General features: G+C 36.6%; 1 protein-coding gene across 1 annotated transcript in view; it reads left to right on the top strand.

Moving 5' to 3' along the window:
• KLHL1 (kelch like family member 1) overlaps window positions 1-26,195 on the top strand; it is a 183,349-nt gene that overhangs the window by 50,357 nt on the left and 106,797 nt on the right. Inside the window, exons 2-3 of the mRNA XM_033053069.2 lie at window positions 7,577-7,759; window positions 15,804-15,940. Of these exons, the coding sequence (XP_032908960.1) occupies window positions 7,577-7,759; window positions 15,804-15,940 (320 nt within the window). The remainder of the gene's footprint in view (window positions 1-7,576; window positions 7,760-15,803; window positions 15,941-26,195) is intronic.

Genomic DNA, 26,195 nt, shown 5'->3' with positions numbered 1-26,195 from the left:
TTGGGGAAGAATGGAGAAAGAATGCTTATCTAAAGAAGGAACCTTATTCACTTCTAAAAGAAGCTTATTCATGATCTAAAGCAACATTTCAGCAGGAATTTTGTCTACTGCTATGATAATAAAAGGGAAGAAGGAAGGAGAGCAGAGAAGCTGGGTTGTACTCTGATGAAGTAGGTTCACTTGAGTCTTGAGCTAGAAATAGAGAAATATTGCTGTCAGCAACTTAAGAAATGGTGATTGTGCTTCTTGGTTGTTCTCCAAAAGTGCATGTATTTCAAAAATTAGGTTTCCTGTGACGTTTTTTCTGTATTGTGTTTTCAGGAAGAGCAGGTTGCCTTCTTTCAGGAAGCAACTTGCATTTGACTTAACTTGCATTTTAGTAAAAGCATGCTTCAGGGAATTTTGCATAGCATGAGCAAAACAGTTGCTAAAAACTTTTTCAGCTGGGAGGGTTATATAAAATGGATGGGTTTTTTTTGTAATGGTATCATTTCTGCCCGGGCTATCTTTCATTTTCCCTCTCAAAATGCAAATATTGGAAGGTAAATATCCCCATTAGTAGTACAGACATATAACTTTTCAATAAGTGTAGGTTTATATCCACCTGGTATCTGTTTTCAGGGGTTTTATACTTGTAGGCTTTTTGTTGCCTGTATTCTCCAGATAGAAAAAATAAATTCATACAGCAAGATCCAATATTATAAAAAGTTCTGTCAGCAATGTGAATGTGTAAAATATATCAGTATGTGTCATTAAAATATGACTATGGGTAGCTAGGAGAACTCTGTTCAAGTTAATCATCGGTTTTCCAGGAACAGCGGGAACAAACTGCTCCCTCTGTTTGGGCATGCAAAGCTGAAAAAGCAGTGGATGCAACATTAGCTCTGTGTGGGAGAGTGCAGTCCAGCCAGCATCTTTTTCTGTTGTATATCAGACTATTTTGAGCTAGAATAGATTGAAGATATGGTGTGGGGGCAGAAAGTGTAATTTGTCAAGGAAGTGTAATGGCTGCTAACTTGTGATGGAGGTTTGTAGTGCTGTCATTATTACTACAACTGTCAGGTGCCTGGCACAACCAGTGTGATGAACCTTAAAAAATCAACTTTCCTTCAACAGTTTTCTCTGGATTTTAGGAAATGCTTGGAACTTGAAATAACTTTATAAAATGATCATCTTTGTGTTGAAATGAGCATGAGTGATTTTAGGTATGAATTTTCTGCTGTGCTACACTACAGTAAATTGTTGTATTTTTACATAATGAGAGAAACACTGTGAGATCTTAGTTACATTTCAAAGACACTGCAAGAAACAATGAGTAGATTTGGGAAAGTACAGTAATTTCACGAATACAAGCCGCACCAATTTGACTAAGATTTTGCTCCTAAACCGGAAATGCGGCTAATAATCAGGAGCGGCTAATACAACCTCAGAAGTGCCTGCCAGAGTGCTGAGCCGAGCAGCTGCAAAGTCGGCATTTTGCGATTATTACAAATCGCTACTTTGTTGCACCGCGGGTGGAGCCTGGCTCCGTGTAGGCAGAACGGGGGGCGGGGAGAGAGGCGGGAGAGCTCTCTTTCCTCCTCTGCCACAGCCCAGGGGAGAGACGGGGGGGGGGCCCGGCGCCGCCATTGCTGCAGCTCGGGGAGGAGAGGGGGGGACCCGGGCCGGCCCTACCGCGGCCGGGGGAGGGGGGGGGGGGACCCGGGCCGCCCCTACCGCGGCCCGGGGAGGAGAGGGGGGACCCGGGCCGCCCCTACCGCGGCCCGGGGAGGGGGGGGAAGCCGGCGCCGCCATTGCTGCGGCCCGGGGAGGGGGGGGGGAAGCCGGCGCCGCCATTGCTGCGGCCCGGGGAGGGGGGGGGGAAGCCGGCGCCGCCATTGCTGCGGCCCGGGGAGGGGGGGGGAAGCGCGCGCCGCCATTGCTGTGGCCCGGGGAGCCGACGCAGCCATTGCCGCGGCTCGGGGAGCCGACGGGGTGCTTTGTCCCCGCCCGCCGCCGCCGCGGCAGGAGCGGGGAACTCCGTCCCCGCCCGCCGCCGCTGCCGTAGGAGCAGGGGAAGCTCCGTCCCTGCCTGCCACCGCAGGGCAGCGCCGACCCGGGGTGACCGAGCCCAGGGGCAGCGGCGGCCGGCCCCGAGCTGCAGCACCGTGCTGGACCACCTGGCCCCGTCAGCGGCCCCTAGCGGGCCGAGCCTGCACAGCCTTAGCTCAGCCAGTAAACCCCGCCCTCCCGCCGTTCTGTTAATAATTGCACGCGGGTCCTCGCTGCGAACGACAGAGCGGCTTATATTCGTGTGCGGCTTATCTATGGACAAAAACCAAAATATTTGCCAACACCCAGAGATGCGGCTTATAGTCAGTGCGGCTTGTATTCGTGAATTTACTGTATTTTAAAAATACTTCTTTGTTTGGTGGATATTGTGCAGAATGCAAGAAAACAGAACAAAATATTCAGTGTCTTAGATCCTATCAGGCAGCTTGGCTATCAGTTAGGAAAAAAAAATTACTTTAGTTTTTATTAATATTTAACATTTTTTTAGTTATGATTTAGAGATTTTGTATTTTCAGGAAAAAATAAAAAGTGAGAATATGTGAGAGAAACAGCCCGGTAGATGCCAAGGTCAGTGCAGTTGTGGGAGAAGGTGCTCCAGGTGTTGGACCTGAGATTCCCCTGCAGCCTGTGGTGCAGACCGTGGTGAGCCAGCTGTGCCCCTGCAGCCATGGAGGCTCATGAAGCAGCAGAGATCCACCTGCTGCCCATGGAGGACCTCAGGCTGGAGCAGGTGGATGCCTGAAGGAGGCTGTGACAATGTGGCAAGCCCATGCGGGAGCAGATACCTGGCAGGACTTGTGGATGCATGGAGAGAAGAGCCCACACTGGAGCAGATTTCCTGGTAGGACTTGTGGTCCTGGGGGTCGCATCCTGAAAGTTCTCAAAGGGCTGCACCCTGTGGAAGAGACCCACACTGGAGCAGGACAAGAGTGTAAGGAGTCCTCCCCCAGAGGAGTAAGGAGTGGCAAAGTGTGATAAACTTGCTACAACCCCTGTTCCCCATCTCCCTGTGCTTCTGAGAGGGAAAAGGTAGAGAAATTGTGAGTAAAGTTGAGCCTAGAAAAAGAGAATTATTAAGATACCTATTTTATTTTTCATTATCCTCTTCTTTTGATTGCTAGCAAATTAAATTAATTTCACCATGTCGACTGTTTTTTGCCTGTGATGGTGATTTTTGAGTGATCTCTTGAGTCACACATTAGGTGCTTCTAAAGCTGTTAAAATGAGATCTGAAATTTTGAATTAAAACAAAGCAAAAATACACAAAGAGCAAACAAAAACCTCCTCCAAAATACAAAACTGATCACAAAAGACCAAATTGAATCAATTGTCATATGTGAAACTAAGTGAAGTCAGTTCCACAGACTTGCTCTTTACAAAAAGTAAGCTTTGGAGAATTTTGCATAATTTGAGCAAAAGTCACTAACAACTTTTTTGACAGCAACAATGCATCTTTAAGTGAATCTGGTAAAATTAAAAAGTCCTATTTGATATTCTGATTATTTTTTTATCTGGCATTTCTACCTGCTGAAACTCTGGGCAGAGCCTGTAGCTGCAGATGTGATTGCTGGTAGCAGAATCAGAAGTATAGTTTATTTTTACAAACATAACTTTAGTCTTGCTGTTGCAGTAAGAAAATGATTTTTGCATGTGATCACTAATGAGAGCCATGACTTCTGACAGTCCATCTTAGGACCGTGCAATTCCACAGGCTATTGATTTCTAAGCATTCAATAAGTAATTTTTAGAGAATGAATTGTGTGAAGATTTTTTTCACTCTTACATATGGAATACTTCTGGTTTTGTAATTTATAAATAGCAAAGCAATGTTTCTTTCACTGAAAAACTAGATATATTTTGTTTCTTGACTATGTATTTTGGATATGTACCCCATAATATGCACTAAATTAAAGTGAACAAGTTTTGGATAACTTTGCATGATGAATCCTGCATAAGAAAAAAACTGAAAAAAACAATTAAATAAAACAGGATTTGATATACCAGTAATGATGAAATCATGTGACATTTTCTGGTTAAAGAGTTCTTTAATTGGGGCCAGGGCCTTCAATGGAATTAAGAATAAATGTATTCAAATTGAGTATTTAAAATACCAAAGTACTCTGTAAAATTTTCTGCTATACGCAGTGATATGAATCTGTTGTTTTCTGCACTTCTATAAATATAATTTCCAGAATGGAAACATTTCTAAATCTAGGCCACTTTTTATACAAAGTAATATAATATAGTTTCAAGTCCTGTGAATTCTCTATTTCAAAGTACTTATTTTTTATTCTTTTGTTCCGGATATGGTTTACCTACTGATTTTACTAATTGCTTAAAAAGAAAGATACAGGTAGCTGATTCTCTGTGTGAAGTCACTTTTCCCCTGGCAGTTTCTCTGTAACTCCTTGACAACATTGCTGTAAGCTAAAGGTTTTCATTTCTGTATTCCTCAAATCAGTGTCTTTTTTGTAGTAGAAAAGGGTAATTTTGGAGTCAGATGTTTTCAATTATCTAGGTTTTTATTTCTGTTTACACTATTTTAAGATTTGTGATGTCTCAAAGACTGGGTTTTTCTCTACACCTTCAGGCTCTGTAATAATTTCTCTTATAAGAGCAAGATGCTGTTCTTAGCACTGAAAAATAGTCTGTACATATTTACTATGGATTTGCTGAGGATTTTTTCTTTTTTTTTCCTTTTTTTTTTTAATGCAATATGCATTCTGGTTTGCCATTTCAAAAAAAAAGAAAAGTTCAAGATTATTGGTTATTTGCAATGTTGATAATTTTTGTGAGCCTTTTAGTATTTTCATGCTCTAGTCACCCTTCATAGCATTGCTGTAATCTTGAGAAAGGTTTGATTTTCTTGTTTCTGCACTATTAACTAAGTCGTTTAAAGTGTTTTAGGCTGGACAACTCCCAAATGTTTGAAATTTCCACACTGAGTTCAGCCCTTGCACTTGCCAGCTGAGGAAGATTATTGAAAAAGTCCACCTGGAGTCTGTCCAGTTCACTGATTACAGGATTTTGAAGTACACAAATGCTAAAAAGGGTTTTGAAAGACTTAGGGAATTTTCAGTCAAATTTGTGTTGAAGTTACTGTTGAATGCAATCAAAAAACCTCTCACTCTTTTTGTGGTTCGATTTGCTTGCACCTAAACAAGAGGAATATATGCAAAGAGAAATTGTGTTTTCCATATTGCTGGTTGTCCCTGAGTACCTATGTATGCCTTTCACAAAGGAAATTGGTAATAAATAGTATTTTCTTTAACTAATTCCTACTTTAACAAGTTGCTATCTGATATTAAAGCATTGATTATGCAGACAGAGCATTAAAGAAACAGAGATAACTCCTGAATAGGATAAGAAGCAGGCTTTTTATCTGGGCTTTCTTAGAAAATAAATAAAATATTAACTTATTGTCTTTTACCAAGCTTATTGCTTGTTGTTTTAATGATAAATATTTTAAATATGCTTTGGTCTTTGGTGGCTTGCTTTTGGGCAGTCATTTGCTGACTTGCTAGAATGACAGATCCCTGAGTTAGTGGGTAGAAAGTGTTGCTTATAAATGGCTAGCAGGAAAGAGTGAAAATCTGTGTGTGGCTGTAAACATGAAATGGAAAAGAAATGGAAAAAGAAAACCTGAAATACCTACCCACTGCCCATTCTAATGAGCTTAGCTCTAATGAGTTTATGAGAAACCATCAGTTGATCAAAGAGAGATGTGAAAATAAACTTGGATTTCTGATTAATGGTTGAGGTCCAGGTTAGATAGAAGTACATAAGCAAATTGTGTCACTCACAGAATGAATGTGTTTGTTTTATCCAGGAAGAAATATCTGGCATAAGGTTCTTGACAATATAACAAGATTACCTGTAACAGAATTAAGCAAATGTTTCTTTCTAAATCATCATTTTGTAACTGTTTCTGCTGAGAAACAGAACATTTTTCCAGTTCAGTTTCCTATAGACAGGCTCATGCATATTGTAACCTTTGCAGCATAAAACCCTCAATATCAATTAATTTAAACCAACTGATAATTTTTTGCTATCCAACTTACTCTGCAAAAGTGAATTTACTTATTTTAGATGAAGTTTAAGTAAAGTGAAGTTACTTAATTTTAAATGATAACTCATCCTGTTAAGTTAGTTCCTGTACATGGCACAGAATGGGTGTCGGGGCAGTGAGATACCGAAGTAGCTGCTTTAGCTCCCTGTGAAATTATCTGCATGTCACCTTCAATTATGCAGGATTCCAGCTACTTTAAAGGATTGCTGTGAAACCTGGTGATTCCTGTGACAGAAAGATGGATTTGCCCTTCCTCCTTAAACATGCTGAGCCCTGTACAGTGACTGTAGGAGACTATGTGGAACACTTTTGGAAAAAAGATAATTCAAAAACAAATTGCTAGCATATCACAAGAATTTGGTTTGGGTCTTTTTGGTTATTATTTTTATTTTATAAATGCATTTCATTCTGATTTTTAAGAATTACATGTTTGTGCAATTTTCAAATCATAAATTGAATTTTTGAATTTTTTTTCCCAGCACCAGGAAGATAGACTGCATTTTCTTAAACATCTTTCCATATAATTTTTCTGAATGTAATATCTACTGAATTCAAACCTTAAGTCAGGAAACTGTTGTAGTATTACTGTAAATAAAAAACATTTCTTATGTGCTCCTTAATATTTATAGTTCAATAGAATGTATAAAATGAGATTGGTTTGAATTAATTTTTAATACTGTTACATATGCTGGGCTAAGATAGATTATCTATTGCTCTTCTATCGATTATGTAAACTCTTTTGTATATATCTAGTTGACAAAAAAAAGTCAGCTTTATCTGTGAAATCCTTAATTTTCAGCACTACAAGTCATGTATATAATCTTAAGGCTTTCATCTGAATCCATCTCATTACGTATTTGTAAAAGAGGGTATCATCTGTGTTGAGAACTATTTAGAAATTCTAGCGTAGTTTCCTAGTTTCCTCAAGGACTAGTACTTCCTGACACTTTGATACTTTGATTTTCCACTGTAACACTGAACTGAGTAACTTCAAACTAGGAATAAATGGCTATATAGTGAAAAAAAATTCTCCTGTTTATTTTTCTTTTTTGGTTTTTTTCCCTTTTAAGTATAGACATCATTATTTTTCAGGATAAATTCAGTGTTTATTAAGAAGTATTTTGGGTAAAAAATATGTATCTAATTTTTCATTGTGAAAATAATCAGAATTCATTACAAATTAAGTCAATTAGAGTTTTATTTTTCTTTCCCAAGGGATGTAAAATTAATGTGAATTTTAGAAAGTGAACTAAAGTAGGTGCTCAGAGTCATTGGAAAGATAGGATTGCTTTTTACATTTTTTTCCCAATGCAGTAAGATTTTTCTGTCTTGCACTTACAGTGATGAGAACAGAGAAAGGATGCATTGATTTATTTGTATCAGATTCTAAAAGTTGTGATGGAGTCAACACTTGGTCACATCGTACCAACATGGAGTTCCTCTTCTTGTTTACAGACTGTCAGGAGCCAGCCACCCCTTGCCACCCCACTGTGACATGGATTCGTGTAGCTCTGAGGAATTCTACCAGGCTGTTCACCATGCAGAGCAAACCTTCAGGAAAATGGAGAGCTACTTGAAGCAGCAGCAGCTCTGTGATGTTATCCTGATTGCTGGGGATCGCAAGATACCTGCACATAGGTAGGAGATAGTCATAAAGTACTGAAATTGCAGAAGTAAATCTTTTGGGTATGTGTATTTCTTAGATCAGTGGTTCCTGTTGCCTGTTATGATTCTTTCCTCTTGCTTTAAACACAAATGTAAGTGGCTGAAAAAGGTGGGTTTGAAGATTGCGGCTTTGAAAGTAAGAGTTTTTTGTACAGATTTCAAAAGTTCAAGTAGCACTCAACTAGCAAACTGATGGTGAGTGTCACTGACAATTCTTCCTGCTGTGATGCTATTCTTATGTGAAGAGAGTGGAAATTTCTGAAATGGGATAGCTACACTGAACACAGTATCATTTCTAGCTTAAGATCCTGATCCTCTGATAAGTCTGTTATACAGAGTCTCTCAGACACTTACAGTAGAATACTGAATACTTTCTTCCTATAGCCTTTGCCTTTCAATGAGCTAAAAGATTTCTTTTTTTACTCTTAATTACAATTATTTGGATAAAAATTATAATTACATTAAAATTTCTAAAATGCTATAAGATTGTCTGGTATTAAAGCAGCTGGTATTTATAAAACTATACTTGATTTTGGGCAGCAAAATAGTTATTTTTCATTGAGATCTTTGTCTCAGAAATAGGTTTACGTTTAATTCATGAAAATTAAAATATGGTCCTAGAGTTTAGATTAAAATACAGAGAATAATTCAGAATTTCCAGGTGAGCAAGTATTTTTGCATCTGAACTCTGCATAAGGTTGCAAACCAAGGGTAATCTATTCCCTGCTTATGTCCTGATTTCTCTGGTGAGATACTAAATTCAGAGCAGGATTATGGTTCCCCAGCAGGAAGTCAGGAAAAGAGCCAGTGCATTTCGGAACTTATAAATTAACTTCCTGGTGCAGAGGAATATTTTAAGGGCATCTTGGAAACTTGGACTTTACAGTTTCCTGAGTGAATATTGACACAGAGACTATTCCTGCTACACAAAGAAGCTGGATAGTCTATATTCTAACTCCTATAACAGTAAGTAAAAGATGAAAAGATGCGGTATACAAGACTGCAGGGTCAAAGTTATTGTCCAAAGTAAAGTAAAGCTAAGAAGTAAAACCCGACAAGACCTTCGTGGAAATATTTTAATCATGGGGGTTTTAAAATTATTTTATATCAGTTCCCCTACTGTTTTTAATACAGCTGTTCATATTTGCATATGCACTTTTTAGTAGTAAATTTAATTTCATATTTGTCATTTCAATTCCACATTATATATAGATCCTTCCTGAGCTGGAAACATGCCCTAATAAGAAGACTAACCATGAAATAATATCCATAATCTTATTTATATTTTCTAATAAACTTTTAGACACCTTTACAGATAATTCTCTACTTCTTTGTGGTCTGCAGTCAAAAGTCTGATTCTCAAATAACTGGTAAAGTTTTAATAGTGTTTATTCTATGTTGGTTTAGACAGGTGTGACTGGACAAGCACAGTGAACTGTTTATTTTACTGTAGTCATTACAATCTTAGAAATTACAGATTCAACTCTCCTGGCTCAAAGCAGGATCAACTGCAAGGTTAGACCATACACAGCTAGTTTTTAAATATCATCTCTTGTGGACATTCCTTTCTGGTTAGCATGTTCCAGATTTTATAATCCTCACTTTTTAGTGATCCAGCATGTGTCTTCCAGGGAAATTTGCTTCCTGGTCTTGGTGAGGCAAATAAGTCTATAGGTACCTACACCTTTCTTTTTCGGATGGACATGGAAATTGACTTTTTTGGGCAGTGCACAAAATCTTTCAAAACTTTTGCACTTGCTTCCAAGGTACTTACAGAAACCCTTCTTTACTATCAAATCTGCTGCTGTCTTCATCCGTACCTGACCTTTAGACCTCTCTAATTCAATTTTTGTATGTTGACAAAATGTTTTTATATTTCTCCCACATCAGTCATCTCTGCTTTCATTTTCTATGTACCCCTTCTGTGCATTTGGAACGTAAATGTTGTTCAGAACCATAGTGACATGATCAGAACAGCAGTTGTTTCCAAGGTAAATGAAAATTGTTAATCAAGCAATAATCACATGGCTCAACATAAAATTAAGAATATGTGTTTGCCATCATTTATTTGGTTGTTTTGAGTGAAGGCAACTTACGTGAATTGCACTGGTTTTAGATACTGTACTTGAAATGCTGTATTCTACAGCTGCTGAAGAAACAGTAAAAATGCTGCAAAGAGCTGAAGTTGCAGCAAATGATAGATAGACCTTAATATTTGCACTGGAGAGTTCATCAAAACTTTCATCTAGGACAGCATAAATGTTACAGCATCTCTAAACTCAGACTGTAGTTTAAGACATTTTGGTTAGTAATGCTGCACAAGACAGTATAGGAACTCTATGCTAAAGGGAAACAAAAAAAAGAACAAATGTGATATAAGACTAAAATTCACCTGCCCCTATCCAATTAAAACAACATACTCCCATGTAGCAGAGACTGGGTTCAATAAAACAGGAAATTCTTTAAAACCAGAAAATGCAAAGATGCGCCCTCAGCTTAGAGTTTTGACTTTCATTGCACTTGTTGAGAATCCAAGAAATCTGCTTTTGTTGTTGTTATAATATAGTCAAGTATAGCTAAGTATATAATGAGAAATCCAAGTTCTTATTTTCTGTTTTCTCTTAATATTAAAAAAAAAAATCATAAAGTTTTTTTTTCTTTCTTTCTTTCCAATACTCAAGAAAAGGATCACGTGGGACTCTTACCATGGCAGAAAAGGTAGTACAGAACTATTGGAGAATTACCAATAACAAAGAAATACTTTAGTAAGGTTACCCAAATATTTCTACAAGTATATGGATGACATATGAAGATAAATTTAATAAAACTCCTTCAGGAAAATGCAGTTAGCGTTGTCTGTTTCAGTGCTCTGAGTGGTAACAACTTTTTCAGTGCATTCTGAGTGCTACTATAGAGATACAAAGTTAAAGCAAGTAGTATTAGTAAAATGAGGAAAAAGGCAAGATGAAAGAATAAAGAATCAGGCAGAAAAGAAAGGAGAATCAGGCAGAGAAGGAAGGAAAGTCTAAAAGCAGGGAGTGAAAGAAGAAAAATGCACATTATATAGTCTAATGTTTTGTTTCCTGGCACTAGTCAGTAACAGATGCACGTGGAGAACACACAGTAAAAGCAGTACAGCATCCCTATGTTATTCTCAGATATCTGTAAGGTTTGAGGAACTTCCCATATCAAACATTGCATCTGAACAGAGTTGTTTAACACAACCTGCTGTCCTTAAGTTTAAAATCAATTCATTCAAGTAATATGGTTGGGAAAGAAAATAGCAGTAAAAAATCCTGCTATCAGAGGAGCAGCAAGGCAATTTAGATAAGCTTTTAATATTAACCTAGATTGCCAATCTTGATATGGGGGTTTGGCTTGCTGGCAAGGTGAATATGAGTCATCAGTACCCAGGCAGCAAAGGGCCAACCATGCCCTGGGGTGCACGAGGCACAACATCATCAGCCCATCAACAGGTGATTGATTGTCCCTCTCTGCTCTGTGCTGGTATAGCCTCACCTTGAGTATTGTATGCAGTTTTGGGATCCACAATATAAGGACATCTCACTGTTGGAGTGTGGCCAGAGGAGGCCATCCAAGGTGGTGAAAGGTTTTTAAGGAAAAATGTACAAGGAGAGCAGCTGAGGTCACTGGGCTTGCTCATCCTACAGAAAAGAAGGCTGAGGGATGACCTCATCACAGTCCACAGCTTCCTGGAGGGGAGCAGCACAGGGGGAGGTGGTGATCTCATCTATCTGGTGACCAGTGACAGGACCCAATGAAATGGAATGAAGTCAGGGGAAGTTCAGATTGGCTATTAGAAAAAGGTTCTTCAGCAGAAGAGTGTTAAGTTGCTCCAACAGGCTCCCAGGGAAGTGGTAACAGTTCAAGGAGCATCTGATCATGCGCTTCATCACATGATTTATTTTTGTTTTAGAAGCCTTAAGAGTCCCTTTCCATCTAGAGATATTGTATTGTTGTATTAAACCAGAATACTAATGCTGTTACTTTATGGACTGGAAGAGGGTGCAGTAACAAATGGACTTTGAAGGGAGAAAGAACCTATTCTGTTTTGCTTTGTAACCATTACCCCTTGTCCTGTCACTACATGACCATATAAAGAGTCACTCTCCACCTTTCTTGTAGGCTCCTTCAGGTACTGGAAGGCAGCAATTAAGTCATCCCTAAGTCTTCTCTTTTCTAGGCTGAAAAAGCTGAATTCCCTCAATCTTTCCCTCTGGGAGAGGTACTCCACCACTCTCGTCATTTTGGTGGCCCTGGACTCGCTCTAACAGGTTGATGTCCTTCCTATGCTGTGAATTACACCACTATTCATCGAATGTGAGATTTCATTCCTTTCAGAACTCAGAGTTTAAAATTGCAGCATCTTTAAAGAAATAGTACTTATGAGTGCATATACATGAGTCCGTAGAGATATATATATATAGATATATATATATATATATACATACTTCCATGAAAATTAAAATATAGTGTGGAAAATTTCTAAATATTACCATTTTCCCCCTGGAATCTTTGTAAATGAAAGCTGTTCTTATACAGTACTCCAGGTGAGGTCTCACCAAAGCCGAGCAGAGGGACAGAATCCCCTCCCTCACCCTGCTGCCCACGCTGCTTTGGATGCAGCCCAGGACACGTTTGGTTTTTAGGTTGTGAGTGCCATTGCTTCTGGGTCGTGTCCAGCCTCTCACCCAGAAGCACCCCCAAGAACATTTCAGCAAAGCTGCTCTGTATCAATCAGACCTCTGCCTGTATTGTTACCAGGGGTTGCCCTAATCCAGGTGCAGCACCCTGAAATTGGTCTTGTTAAATTTCATGAGATTCTCATGGACCCAGCTCTTGACAATATTCAGCTCCTATGTGTACTAGCATAATATCCTAGGAGAAAAAATTTTGTCTTGCCTATGAGTTTTCAGTCCAAATAACATCTGATATCCTACTCAGCTGGAAGTAAAATACTATAGGAGTTGTCTAAAAGATTTTAAGTGATCAAGTGATCATTGTTTGCTTCTTTTAATTAATAAATACACAATCAGTGTTGAGGCAATTCTCTGTCTAAGGTGTATATGAAAACAGTTGGGAACATGGCAAATAAATATTCTATAATAAACTGAAATAAAATCTGATATCCTGGGATATAAGACATATAAAAGGTCACAACCCTAATCAGTCATATGGATTACTTATAAAAGTAAGTAACCAGAAATTTATCAGGTTGAAATTAGTCATAAAGGGAAAGAAGTCCCTTAATCTGGAGAAAATCTTTCTGGGTTCACAAACTCATTTTAAGACATGAGTTACCTGCTACGAGTCTCAAGGATGAAAGAGTTTATTATGTATTCTCACTGCCCATCAGAAGTTGAAAAAAGTGACATCCTCAGCCCCCTGACCTTTCTTGATTAATAGGTCAACATGCTTTAAGCCAAGATTTAAGGCTTTTTGGAGCCTTCTGATCTACAGAAAGCAGCAGATCATTACAAATTAATTGATCTCTTCGATTTCTCACTTTTGATCTTCCATCTCAACCCTGGAACACAATAAAGATTTACAAAAGGTGTCGCCTTTCAGAATTAAGTGTAATTAGCAAGTTCCTTTCACTTCAGTTCAACTTGCGGAGCACTTCCCAAGGTAGAAGCTGGTGTATTGAAATCAGTTAACTTTTTTGGTTATAATAGCTGGATGAAATATCTGATTCAGTATTTCTGTAAACTTGATTAACATAAGACACTTTAAAAAAAAATCCTGTTTTTTTATTATTCTGTTCAAATGCTTGTCTTGCTTCTGTGGGTGAGGTGCTAAATCACAGAACCTTTCTGCTCACTTAAACCATCTTCTTTGACAGGTGGTACAAACCAGTAAGGATAAACCTTTAGGAAAAATGGGTATTGGTGAGGACATGTGTCTTACTTATGTATTTATGTATTTATTTATTTATTTATTTATTTATTTATTTTCCCCACTTTGGACTGGCTCTTGTGTGTTTCTGTACACTGAATGCGCCTTTGCAGCTGAAATCCATCAGATAATTTACTTGACTTTCCTCACCCAAACTGTGCAAAATCACATATTTTTATAGAAGTTTGTGAAAGATATTTAATCCTTCCATTACTTATTGTCTGTTGTTTTTTGTTTGTTTTTTTTATATTTAACAAGATATACAGTAAGATTATATAGTAAGTAACTGCTGAATATACATTATGTGAATTCAAAATAAAAGATATTACTGTTTGAAAATATTTCCACTGATTATTAACTGGTGTATTAAAATTTCTTCATTCATTTGTCCTTTTTTGGTTTTTTTTGTGCGGCCAAAGGTTTTGGCCTTGCTTGTGGCAAGTGACCAAGTTGAATACCAATAGCTGAATTTAAATGATAGTAAATCTGAAGCAATTGCTAATGCAAAATGGTCTCAAACGAAATCTCAATCACATACCTAAATAACATCTCTGCAACATCTCTTCTAACACTTTTTCTGACTGCTTATTTATAACTGATTTTATTGTTCATAGATGCTTTAATAAAAGCATCACCAAAATCAAAGAAAGGAAAAATGGTACTAAATGCTGATGATTTTCTATGAGAAAAATTCTCACAGACAGCAAAGATAATAGTATATAAATATGATAGAATAAATAAACAAACATAGAACTAAATGTTCCTCGATGAAAATAATAGTAAATTAGGAGTTCCTCGTGGCAGCACCAAAGTCTATTTCTAAGTTCATCTTTTTGTAGTCATCCATTCTCTTCTAGTCATTGCATAAATATAAATGTGAACTGTTTATGGATTAGGATGTTTACTTCTAAAATTCATGATTGCTATAGTTAAGCACAACATGAAAAGTGATAAAACTACTATATCTATTTAGTCATTTCCCATCATTAGAGGCAAAGATCACATATATGTCTTCAAGCTGCCCTACTTGCTGGTAAAATAGAGCAGCTTAAAGCACCGTGAAATTATGAAGTCAATTCAAACTGTCATATTTTACTTAGTTATTGGGGTGATCTAAGAGAGCAAAGGCAATCAATTACCATGGTGGCTGATAAGAATTAACTTGTTTGTCTTTGCTATTTTTTTTAAATAATAATTTGCCATGATCAAACTGGCTGAGAATATACTAAAGGCTAATTGTTTTTCTTTTGGTTTCCAAGTTCTCCAGTTGTACTTGTTGGGTCTTTTATTAATATGTTTGTGTATCATGTTTTCAAATTAGTCCAGAAACACGACCATTTTTATGGAAGCACATGGTGCACTATTTATAGCTGCACCATATTTCAATCTCAAGATCATCTGTGAATATTCAGTTGTAACAAGATCAAAATGTCACTGTAGATGGTATTTGGAAGAACATCTTAAATCCCCAGTAACGACAGTCATACTTGATACTTGCTGTTGTATTAATTTATCTATATCAGATCCCTAAACAAGAAGCTATGCACATTTTGTAGGTATTTTCAAATTAATTTCCTTGGACATGTTTGTTAAGAAAAACATTGAATTACACAGTGATTCTATTACATAGTTTTAGTGAGTAGCATGCTAAGCTACTAACAGTTTAGTGGAGGGTTTATAGCTTGCTTAAAGTCACATGCTATTATTAAAGTTTATAAAAACATAAACCCTTAAGAACAAAGAAGAGTACCTCTGGAGTCTGAAACGCCCATCATTATTAAGTTGTCTTTGATACTGAAAGATTATCATGTTAATAGTTGGGACATCTGCATGATTGGAAGATTATCAGAAAGACTGAGTGCTAATTTCTATGTCTGTTTTACAGTCATATGCTAAAGTACTACTTGGTTCATATCACAGGAGGCAAACCAAATTAGAATTAAATGTCATTCTGTGTTTTTCTGCCAAAGTGCATTAATAACATATTCCTCCTAATAAATTTTAATGATTATGAAAATATGTTTAAAGAAGTTTATAAATATATTGAAATTTCTAATACATACATCCAAGCAAATTACACCAGTTTCTAACTTTTTTGCAGACTTGTCCTCAGTTCTGTCTCTGACTACTTTGCTGCCATGTTTACCAGTGATGTTTGTGAAGCCAAACAAGAAGAGATCAAAATGGAAGGCATAGACCCCAATGCACTGTGGGACCTTGTTCAGTTTGCATATACAGGTATTGTGGTGCACATATTATATACTTCCTATAGAGGCAGATGTTGATATTTTTGTTTGCTACATTCCAATTAATTGTATTTTTGTTTAAATATTTTTCTTTTAAATCTTGATCATTCAAAAGGCTTATTTACCATTTCTAGGGATGAACTCAGATTGTTATCTTTCATCTCCAAACTGTTCAATATTTCAGACTTGTCGAGTTCAGTAGGTTAGTCAAGAAAATGATATTTTTTTTCTTGGTTTTCAAATGCTTAAAAAGAGTGCCTCATACCCACATAATTCTAATTATATAAGATCACTGAACGAACAATTGTATTTTTTAAGAGTAATTCTATGTTGCTGTCTTAATCAAATCTCAGTTTAAATAATTGCATTAATCTTTAAAAATTTGAAAGGAAAAATAATTTTAAATTTAAGTAAGAAAGTATTTTAAAAGGTTTTATTATGAGCTGGAGGTTTTCACTTTCATTTCCTTTCATATGCTGGTATTCTGTTTTGAAGTGTAAACTTATGAATAACTCACAATTCAGTAACTCAGCTCTCTTCTGAATATATAATTCATTTTAATGTATTCTAGATTTGGGATTTATTCTTATGCAACTCGTTATACACATTGTAACTGAAGTGCATTAATCTGAAAGAACAAATGTTAATGTTACAAAATAAGGTAATTAAAATAGTGGAAATGCCTATAAGATTTGCTTTGAATCACACAAGTATAAAAGTTATACAGTTTTCTATTTGTTTTATAAAAGACATCCTTAAATTGTTTAAATTAACCATATTTTATCATAATGATTCTATCGTATATTTGATTTACATTCAATTTTAAATGGTTACCCCAAACTCTGCATTTTTAATCTACTCTAAATACACATACAATAATTTAATCACAAGTTGCTGCTCGCTTTCATATATTTAATCAGGATATGTGCTGGGTTTTTTTATGACATAATAGTTTTACCATCTTAATAGAAAACAGAAATGACAAATAAACATAATTTAAGCTAAAAATACACTTTTTGAGAATAATGTTTGAGTAATAAATGTTTCGGGAATGTAAGACCAGGATTTATGTGGTGCTATACATGTTAAAAGGCAAATGCCTACTCCCATCAGCTGTGGCTTTGCCACTCAGGAATGTGCATCATCCAGAGGGTTTCAAGGGATCTACGAAATGAAATTGTTCACATAAGAAGGATATAATCTGATTCCTTGGTGAATGAAAGGCATGGGAATACTGGGGCAAAATCAAGAATACCTTGGCACAGAACGGCAAAAAAGACTTTGTGTAATGTTAAATCATTTTGTAAGAGGAAGGTTAAAGAAAGTGGAAGTAAGAGAAGGGACAGTGTTTTTCTCCTGGAAAGAAAACTCTGGAAATACTCAAGTACTGCATGGTTCTTTTGCCTCAGTTTTCACTAAAATATGACCTGGAAAGATACAAAAGAGTTATTATTTATAAGAGGTAGCATGTAAGTGTAGATTAAGAAAACAATGAGATTCAGAAGAAGGGAGGGGAGAAAGATAAACATTTTCAAGATGAATGAAGCTATCTAAGAACTTTACGGTTGTCTCTGAAAACTTTGGAGACTGGATGAGGCAATGAAAAAGTAGAAGAAACAAGCCTCTGCTTACCAAAAAACGTTTAAGATTTTCAGCTTCTTATGCTCCTTGATTTCTCTATGCTATGTGATGTACTCTATTCATTATATGAGATGCAAAACTTGAAACTTTTTTTTTGGTGTAAGGTACATAGGGGCCATACTTCACAAATGGATTAAAAGAGAACTCCACAGCTAGTATAATTCCCATGTTTTCTAATTTGCCTCATATGAATTTGCATCTGTAGTATTCATTCATTTAAACAGTCACACAGTCCAAACTGCCTCAGAAATGGCAACATCATGTACTATTGTAGCATAACCTTGAAGAATTAGAAACTTAAGATGATAACCAAGATCTCTAATGTCTTTCATCTGCAGTGGTAATACACCATTATTCTTTCTAACTCTTACTGGACACCAAATAAGACTTAAAAATGTCTTTGGTTTATGCTTGCAAGTTTCACAAATACTTATTGACAACAGAAGAGTGATGAGAGTTGGGAAACATGAGACAATTTTACTAAATTGTACTAAAAGAGTAAATATATTGGATACCATAGGTAATTCTGGTTTTGATTACTTTAGCTTTTCTCTTCCATCAGGTTTTTTATCCTGACTTATTCTGATCTATCCTTATTTATTCTTAGCTTGTGTTCTTATCTCCTGAAGTTCATCTGGGATTATTTCTTTCTCTATTCCTTTTCTCTGCATCTTAGCAGGCACCTAAATTTCCTAGCTACAATTATGCTAATAAATTATACAATGCAGGGGAAGGTTTGCAGACACTGGAACACAATTGTCTCTATTGATCCTGGCAGTTTTAGCCAAATCCAAATAGCAATCTCTCTTATGGTGGGTATATCTTGGATACACAACTCATCATTAATGTGGCCAACCTTGCACAGAGGGTAAGAGTATTCAAAAGTGCTATGGAGAATTCAGTGATAACTCACGTAATTCGTGAATTCTTAGAAAATTGTCCCAGACTTATTCAATTCATTGAAATTAAATACAGTCTAGGCTTCTCAGTTAATCATTCTGTTTTCCCTTGACCTTGCCAGAGCAAAACCTTAACTTTTTTTCCCATTTTTTCCCATCATCTCACATGACTTATCTAGATTCATAGTTTCTTATCTTTTTTCTTGCACTCTGATTCCTTATTTACCATCAGTCTATCTCATGTCCCCTTTCCCTTTGAGTCAGTTCACTTTTCTTGTGATACATGGATATGGACAAGTGGAAATTTGAGAAAATACCCACTGTTCAGATACTTGGTCTGTTCAGCCTGGAGGAGACTGAGGGGAGACCTCACTGCAGTTACAAACTCCCTCATGAGGGGATGAGGAGGGTCAGGCAATGATCTCTTCTCAGTGGTTATCAGTCCAGAACCCAAGAGAATGGCCTGAAGCTGTGTCAGGAGAGGTTTAGTCTGGATGTTAGGAAAAAATTCTTAATCAGAGGAGATTGGGCACTGGAGGAGGTTCCCCAGGGAAGTGGTCACATCATCAAGACTGACACTTTAAGAAGCATTTGAACAGTGCACTCAGGCACATGGTGTGACTCTTGTGGGTGGTCTTGTGCAGGGCTTAGAGCTGAACTCAATGCTTCCAACTCAGATTATTCTGTGATTATGTGTGGAAACAGGTAGAATTACATGGTGACCAGCAGAGCATCATGTCTGATACAGCCTTGATGGGAACAGCTCCTGAGTGAAGGCACCTGCCACTCTGAGAGTGGTAACAGGAAGACAGAAAATTAGACAACTGAAAGTAATAATTTAAAGATAATAAAGGGTGTTGAAGTTTCTGTGAAGATTCAATGTGAATAATTATGTAATTTTAATATTGTGTGATCGATGTACCTATAAAACAGAATTTGATAAAAGCTGTAAAAATTGGCATGTGTTAAAATATGTACTATAAACTCTTTGTTAGGTCAGTCTTGGGGTTGTTTTGGGATTTTTTATAGATTTATATATTATTTATAGATATTTTAAATATATTTATGTTATATATATTTATATATATTATTTATATATATTTAACTTAGTGTTTTGCTAACAAATTAAAAATGTAATGACTACATATTGTTTTATCTGAAATAAGCACAAATTTTCTAACAACATAGGCTACATTATAATGTAATTACAACTTGTATAATTAAAATGACATGGATTATGTAGATTTATTAGAAAAACACTCCATCAAAATATTTATGCTTGTTGTTCTTTACATAGACTCACAAGGATAAATCAAAACATCTTTGACACTGTTTTTTGTGAAGGATAGGTTTGACCAGTAAAAAAACCAAAAAGGGCCTTTGTTAATCTACCCACACTTTGCTGCATTTTGTTGGTTTATTCAAGTCGATAAAGTATGTTTTTTCTGTTATATAGCAGAACTGCAACTTAATAGGAAACAAAACTTACTCTTTTGCATATCTGCTCCCTGTGAGCCAGCTGAGGAAATCTGAAGCCAACGCTTAGGTGCAATGGCTATGCAGAAAGTATGTTTCATTTTTCAGGCAGCAAGATGATTGATAGCAAAAAAAAAATCTATGATTGAGATCTTAGTGCCCTGGGGATAGATGGATATGTAATCTTTGATCTTTTATGAATTCAATATAAGCAGTTATACAGAAGAGTGTTTCTTCACCTGATTTTCTTAGGTAGTGCTTCTTTCTTCATCTTAAAACTTGAATTTTCATTATTTTCAATTATGCTTTAATAGTTCAGAGAAGATTGAAACTATAGATTGATACTCTGTTGTTTTTCTGCTATTGGTGACTGTGGGAGCCATCCTTTGAAGATAGAAGAGCTGTGAAGTTACTATAGATTTCCTATATCGGAAAATCTAATTAGCACTGGGATATCTAATTAGCATGCATTCCCGACAGTGATCAGAAGAGTAGGTTGGTGCTTTCATACTGTTAATGAAACTGAAAAAGCAAAACCTATTTAAGGAATAGAAAACTAAAAATCCTTCATTTATTTATGCACATCTGAAAAAAAAATAGAGAATAGATCATACATGGAGGAGGGTCAAGCCCTGTTGTATAGCTTTTAACTAGATTTTATTTGGGAGATTCTTTAATTAAAGTACTGTCAAGTGTCTTTCTCAGTGTTATAGCTAATAACACACACAGGGCAGACAGCAGGGATGTAGCAAGTAGGAACATGCCTTTAAGCACAAGGACCTGTAGGTTCTTGCCGCACAGGAACTATATTAATTAAACATCCCAAGGAGGTTTATTTCTTGGTTTTGGTTTGGGGATTTTTTTTTTTTAATTGCTGAAAGTCAGTTGTCTATATGAACAAACATTGATGACAAGTCTTAGCATACTTTTGGCTTGTACCAATTAATAGTGTCAGAGTCCAGGCATTATCACATGCTACTGGATTATGCTGCAGCATGCTGTTTGGATGTGACTGCTATTGTTTGGAGGATGACACTGTTTGGATTAAAATTAAGGTCATTTCATTCTTATTAGCCTCAGTGCTAGAAGGAAGTCCCAGACAAGTTTAACTCAATGGATATAACATAAGGTATTTTTCTAAAATCTTGTCCTGAGACAAATGCCTAGATTTTAGGTACTGGTGACATTTTTTACAGTGTTTCAGGCTACTCTTCTCTAGTATATATTGATCACATTGAGAAATGGAACTACCCTGATATTGTAAAGGTCCTTGCCTCTACCTCTGTAGTTGAGTTTGTTCAAGAGTTATTTTCTCTGTAGTATCACATTAGAGATCTCTGTGAATGTGGACCATGTCTGAGTAGCACTCTTTGGAGGAGACTGTTCCCTGCAGCTCTCCCATTACATTTTCTCTGCCATGTTGACTTTGCACTTGCAGAGAATAAACCCTTAAATTTCCATTCATTTCAGATGGGAGATCATTTGTTCCAGGAACTCTGGGATGAGTGATAAAAGGACAAATTAAGACTGTCAGTTGTTGTGTAATGGAGAGCACTGAAAAAGGTCATATATCGAATTATGTGCTTGTAGTCCTTGAATAAGCTTAAATTCTGGATATGGAGGAACCCCTGTGAAACTTTCTTCTAGAAGCAGATACGTGTCATGATACATGTGATACTTTTCAGCAATCAATAAGAGAGTGTTGCAGAGTTATCCAAAGAAACCTTCTTTATCAGGGTTGCTCCAGTTTAGGAAGTAAGAAGCGATAGTGATGGCATAATTCAGATTATCTGTACATGGATGTTCCACATTGACTACAGTAGTTCGAAGTTTATATGTACCTTTGCTCCAGTTACATTTCAGATTGATGTTTTCATATATAGTGTTTCTCATAAGATTCTTGTTTATACATCTGGATTAAATTCTCAGCTACACTGCCCGTGTGTACAAGACAGGAGTCTTTCAAAGTTCCTCAATGTAATTGTAGGACCAGATTGTTGCATTCTGCCCTCTGTGCATGTCAGCCTGCTTGGAAAAAATACCTTTCTGCAACAAATATTTTTCTGATTCTAAAACAATCTGTGGGCTTTCACATAAATCTGGAATGAACTACAGAGACTGACTGCCTCCTTTTTTTTGGTTTTGTTTTTTTTTTTTGTTGCTGTTGTTTTGTTTTTTGTTTTTTTGTTTTGGTTTTTTTTTTTTTGAACCAACTCTACTCTGAGGATCTTGTTTCCATCTGGAGCAGATTTTTTTCCATTCCTGTTACTGAAACACAAAGTCCTTGCTCATTCCTGGAGCTCTACACTCCGATGAATTGTTATTCCTTCTTTTACCCTGGGTACATCATTAAGGGACAGAATTGGCAATTATGTGCTGGGAACCAGCTGTTGTCTCATTCTTTTGGCAAAGTATATGAGAATTGCTTAGAAAAGAGCTCTGAACTGGATATCCATAAATTTTGGGTATTCAGAACGACCTAGAATATTATGGAGAAATAGATAGTGACTGTATTTTCTTTTACTGTTATGCAATCTGCTATTCTAGAGAAGTAAATAATAAATTCAGGCAGACACAGAGAAGCAATGAGTTTGGAGGGGAAGAACAGAAAACTGAGTGCACTGCAGGATGCATTTTTAAAGCTGTCCATTGCTAGGCTCAAAGTTCTTAATCTCCAAAGAGAGACTAAAGCAAGTACTGAACATTAATAAGGACATGGCTGGAAAGTGAGTGTTCCTTTGGGGTATCATCCCTCTGTGTTGCCATCTGGCACATGCCAACCTGTTGCTTAAATGGCATCAGTGAAGTGACCAGACAGGCTGCTGTAGGACAGTCTGCCTCTTTAATGTGTTTCTTTCTGGAGCTCCTACATTGGAGATCTGTACCCATATCCACTCTCTTGAGCTCAGCTGCCTAGCTGTGTATTTCCAGTTCCAAGCATAAGCAAAAGAATAATGAAAATTGCAATGGTAATTTGTGAAAAAGGTCCTCACCTTTCATGTGTTTACTCCTGTTCCTGCATTGTAAAACACCTTCACTGCCTTTCTGTTCTGTGCCCATCTGACAGCAACTATGATAAAATGTACCCTCAGAACAGGATGCCACTGGAGTACTCACTTCTGCCAGCAGGCAATCCAGCCCAAAGTAGATTTCATTATTCTGTAAGGTGGACTCATAAACAAAAATATTTTCTTGGCAATTGATGCGTTCATTTCTATAACTTTTTGTTCTTTTAACATGGATTTGAACTGCTGTGTGCTACTGTAGCACAAGCTGCCAAATCATTGCCTGAGAAGTTAAGAGGCTTATTCTGGCAGAGGTTAGTGCTCCTGCTACTGAGCTGGCTTCAGATGTGGAGAATAAAATACTGCCCCTTCAAACCTGAAAGCTGACTCCTTTGTCCTTGAGACATTATTTTCCTTGTTGTGGCTTTTTAAATTTTTTTTTTCCCTACCAGAGGCCAAATCTTGACTGGGTTCTGTGTAATAGAAAGGTTGCATCTCTCCGACATGCAGTCAATATTTCGTACAAGTCTTGTGGAATGAAGCTTTTCCCCCCCAACCCCTTCTCAAACTGAAGTTTGCTTTTGTTTACAAACATGAATTGCTGGAGTGGCTTTTGATGTGTGCAGCATGACGAGCAGAACAGACAGTCTAGAAGCAAACATAAGTACTGGAGTCCATTAACTAAAAACAGTTAAGGGAAACTAAGGCCTTATAGATGAAATGAGCTTTCTGGAATAATTCTTGTCATCTCCCAGTCTATTTTGTGAAGGCAAGATTTGTGCTGTTTGAAATTTAAATAGTAAGTGCTGTTTATACTTATGTATTTTTTGAGGTAACTTTTGTCTTGGCTTTTTTCTTCTTTGCTTTAACCTGTGAGGTTTTATTCCTCCATTTATATTCATAATTAAGCTTAAGATTTCCAAATGCAATGACTGTATATTGGCTGCATTGTTGGTGAAAAAATTACTAACATAATGGTCATCTGTACAAGTACAAACCAGTAATATCTAACATATAATTCCAAAAAGGTTGTTGATATTTTTACAGTTTTTTTTATAACTAATGGAAAAAGATATCTTCTATCTCAGATTACTAACATATCTTTCTACACAGCTGATGAAAAGATTTTATGGAGATGAGACTCACAGCTAAAATAATTTGCTTTTTGTCCTGTTATTTACATGTATATCTTATAGGTGTCTAGGTTCAAGTATATAAAGTGGGCTAAGGCACTGAATGGCATAAAGAGAATGTAACATTTGAATGTCTCTTTCTAAAAATCTGATGTATATGAGTTAATGGACAAAATTTCTTTAAAACCTAACATTTCAGTTATATAGCAGAGGTGTTTTGGTTTGTAGTTTTGAGGGTTTTTTTTCAGAACAGAAGATGAAAAGATAACCATGGATTATTTTGGTAAATATAGTTTTCTGATATTTAGCCAGATATTTCCAAGAAGTTTCCTGCTCAGGGGGATTTTAATTTGTTAATAGCATTTCCTTATCACTCTGCAATGTAATTTTCCATGCTATTTAAATAAAGGAGACTGGCAGTACTGATGAAGGATCATGTGATTAGGCCAGTTTAGTCCACTTACTCGAAGATATATCATTAACATGTAAATAATTGTACTAGTAATAGTATTTTAAAAGAGTGAATATAGTTAATTTATAAGAATTTTCATATTAATGTGACGGGGACTTTTTCATTTTTTATAAGCTGCATATTTATGTTTCTGGAATAATTTATGAAATCATTTTATACATAATAATACTTAAATGAAGGGAGCCTGCAAGACAGTTGGAGTGGGAACACATGTACAAGAGCACACAGAGACAGAACAAAGGCTTCAAGCAGTAGGTTTCTATTGGATAATATAAAGAAACTCTTTACTGGGAGGGTGGTCTGGTACTGCAGGAGGTTGCCCAGAGGAGCTGGAGATGCCTCACCCTGGAAGTGCTCAAGGCCAGTCTGGATGGAGGAAATCTGGTCTAATGGTAGATGTTCCTGCCCATGGCAGGCAGGTTGGAAGTAGGTGATCTTTACTGTCCATTCCAACCCAAACCATTCTGATTCTAAACACAATTAGCCATAGAATGCCTTCTTCCTCAAGTACAACTGATGGAAGACAATACAACATAGAATTTATCTTTTGACGTTCTACTACACAGAAGATACTTTTTATGGCATTCTTCATTGACTGGTGCTCATGACTAGACATAAGAGGTGATTTTACACACTGTGTCGCTACCAGGAATTGACTATAACGAAAAGAATTGATCATCAGAATTTAACCCAAAGAGTGTTTCATCACCTGAAGCCTGGTGACTGTAATGATTCCAGTGCTGTTTGGAAGCAGATTAACTGAATTCATATCAACAAATATGAATATCAATAGCATCTCAGTAAGTCAAATGAAGGTGCTCCTTTTGTAGCTAAAATCAAGTAATAGCCGTTCAGGGAGTGATTAATCTCATTCTGCAGTACATGACTGAAACAGAGCAGGTGAAAACCACTCTCAGACCTCCTGTTTCTTTCTGTGGACTGTAAAAGGAGATCTTGGCTGATTAGGTCAGGTGGCTACCTCAAAGTACCTAAGATTTGGAATGATTAAGATAAGCAATGACAAAAAGGTTTATTATAGCAGTGTGAGGCATAGCACCTTTTTAATAAGCTTTTTCAGTTCTTCAAAGGAATTAGATTCTGTTTCAAGAAAGCAATTTCTTATTGTAGTCAATTAATCTACTGTGCATAAAATAAATAAATATCTTGATAACATTCACTGCCTTGTTTAAAAAAAAAAATAATTAGACCTGCTAAAACTGATTAGCCTATAGAAATAATTCCATTTGTCAACATTTTAAAACTGCAACACAACTGATCAAGACACATGAAATAGAGAGGTTAAAAAGATAAATACCTGATTACAAAGAATTAGTTTTAGCCTGTATCTAATTCTGTGACACTTCCTGTGATTTCCCTTGTACATACTTACAACCCTCTTAGGAATGTTGAGAAGTCTCACAATGAATGAATGGGTAAGTGTGTAATTACAAAAGAGAAAAAAAACTACTGTGCAGATGCTGTCAGATGGTATTTTGATGTGTTACAAATTGAAGTTAAAATTCATTGCTTATACACAGAGCACTGGATCTGTACCTACTGAGTTGTCCCACCTCAGGTTCAGTCTGTTCATCAATAGATGTTGGAGGTTGTTTCTGTGATG

This window comes from Catharus ustulatus, chromosome 2 (assembly GCF_009819885.2).
Source record: "Catharus ustulatus isolate bCatUst1 chromosome 2, bCatUst1.pri.v2, whole genome shotgun sequence".
Lineage (NCBI taxonomy): Eukaryota > Metazoa > Chordata > Aves > Passeriformes > Turdidae > Catharus > Catharus ustulatus.
This window is presented reverse-complemented; position numbering and strand designations above follow the sequence as displayed.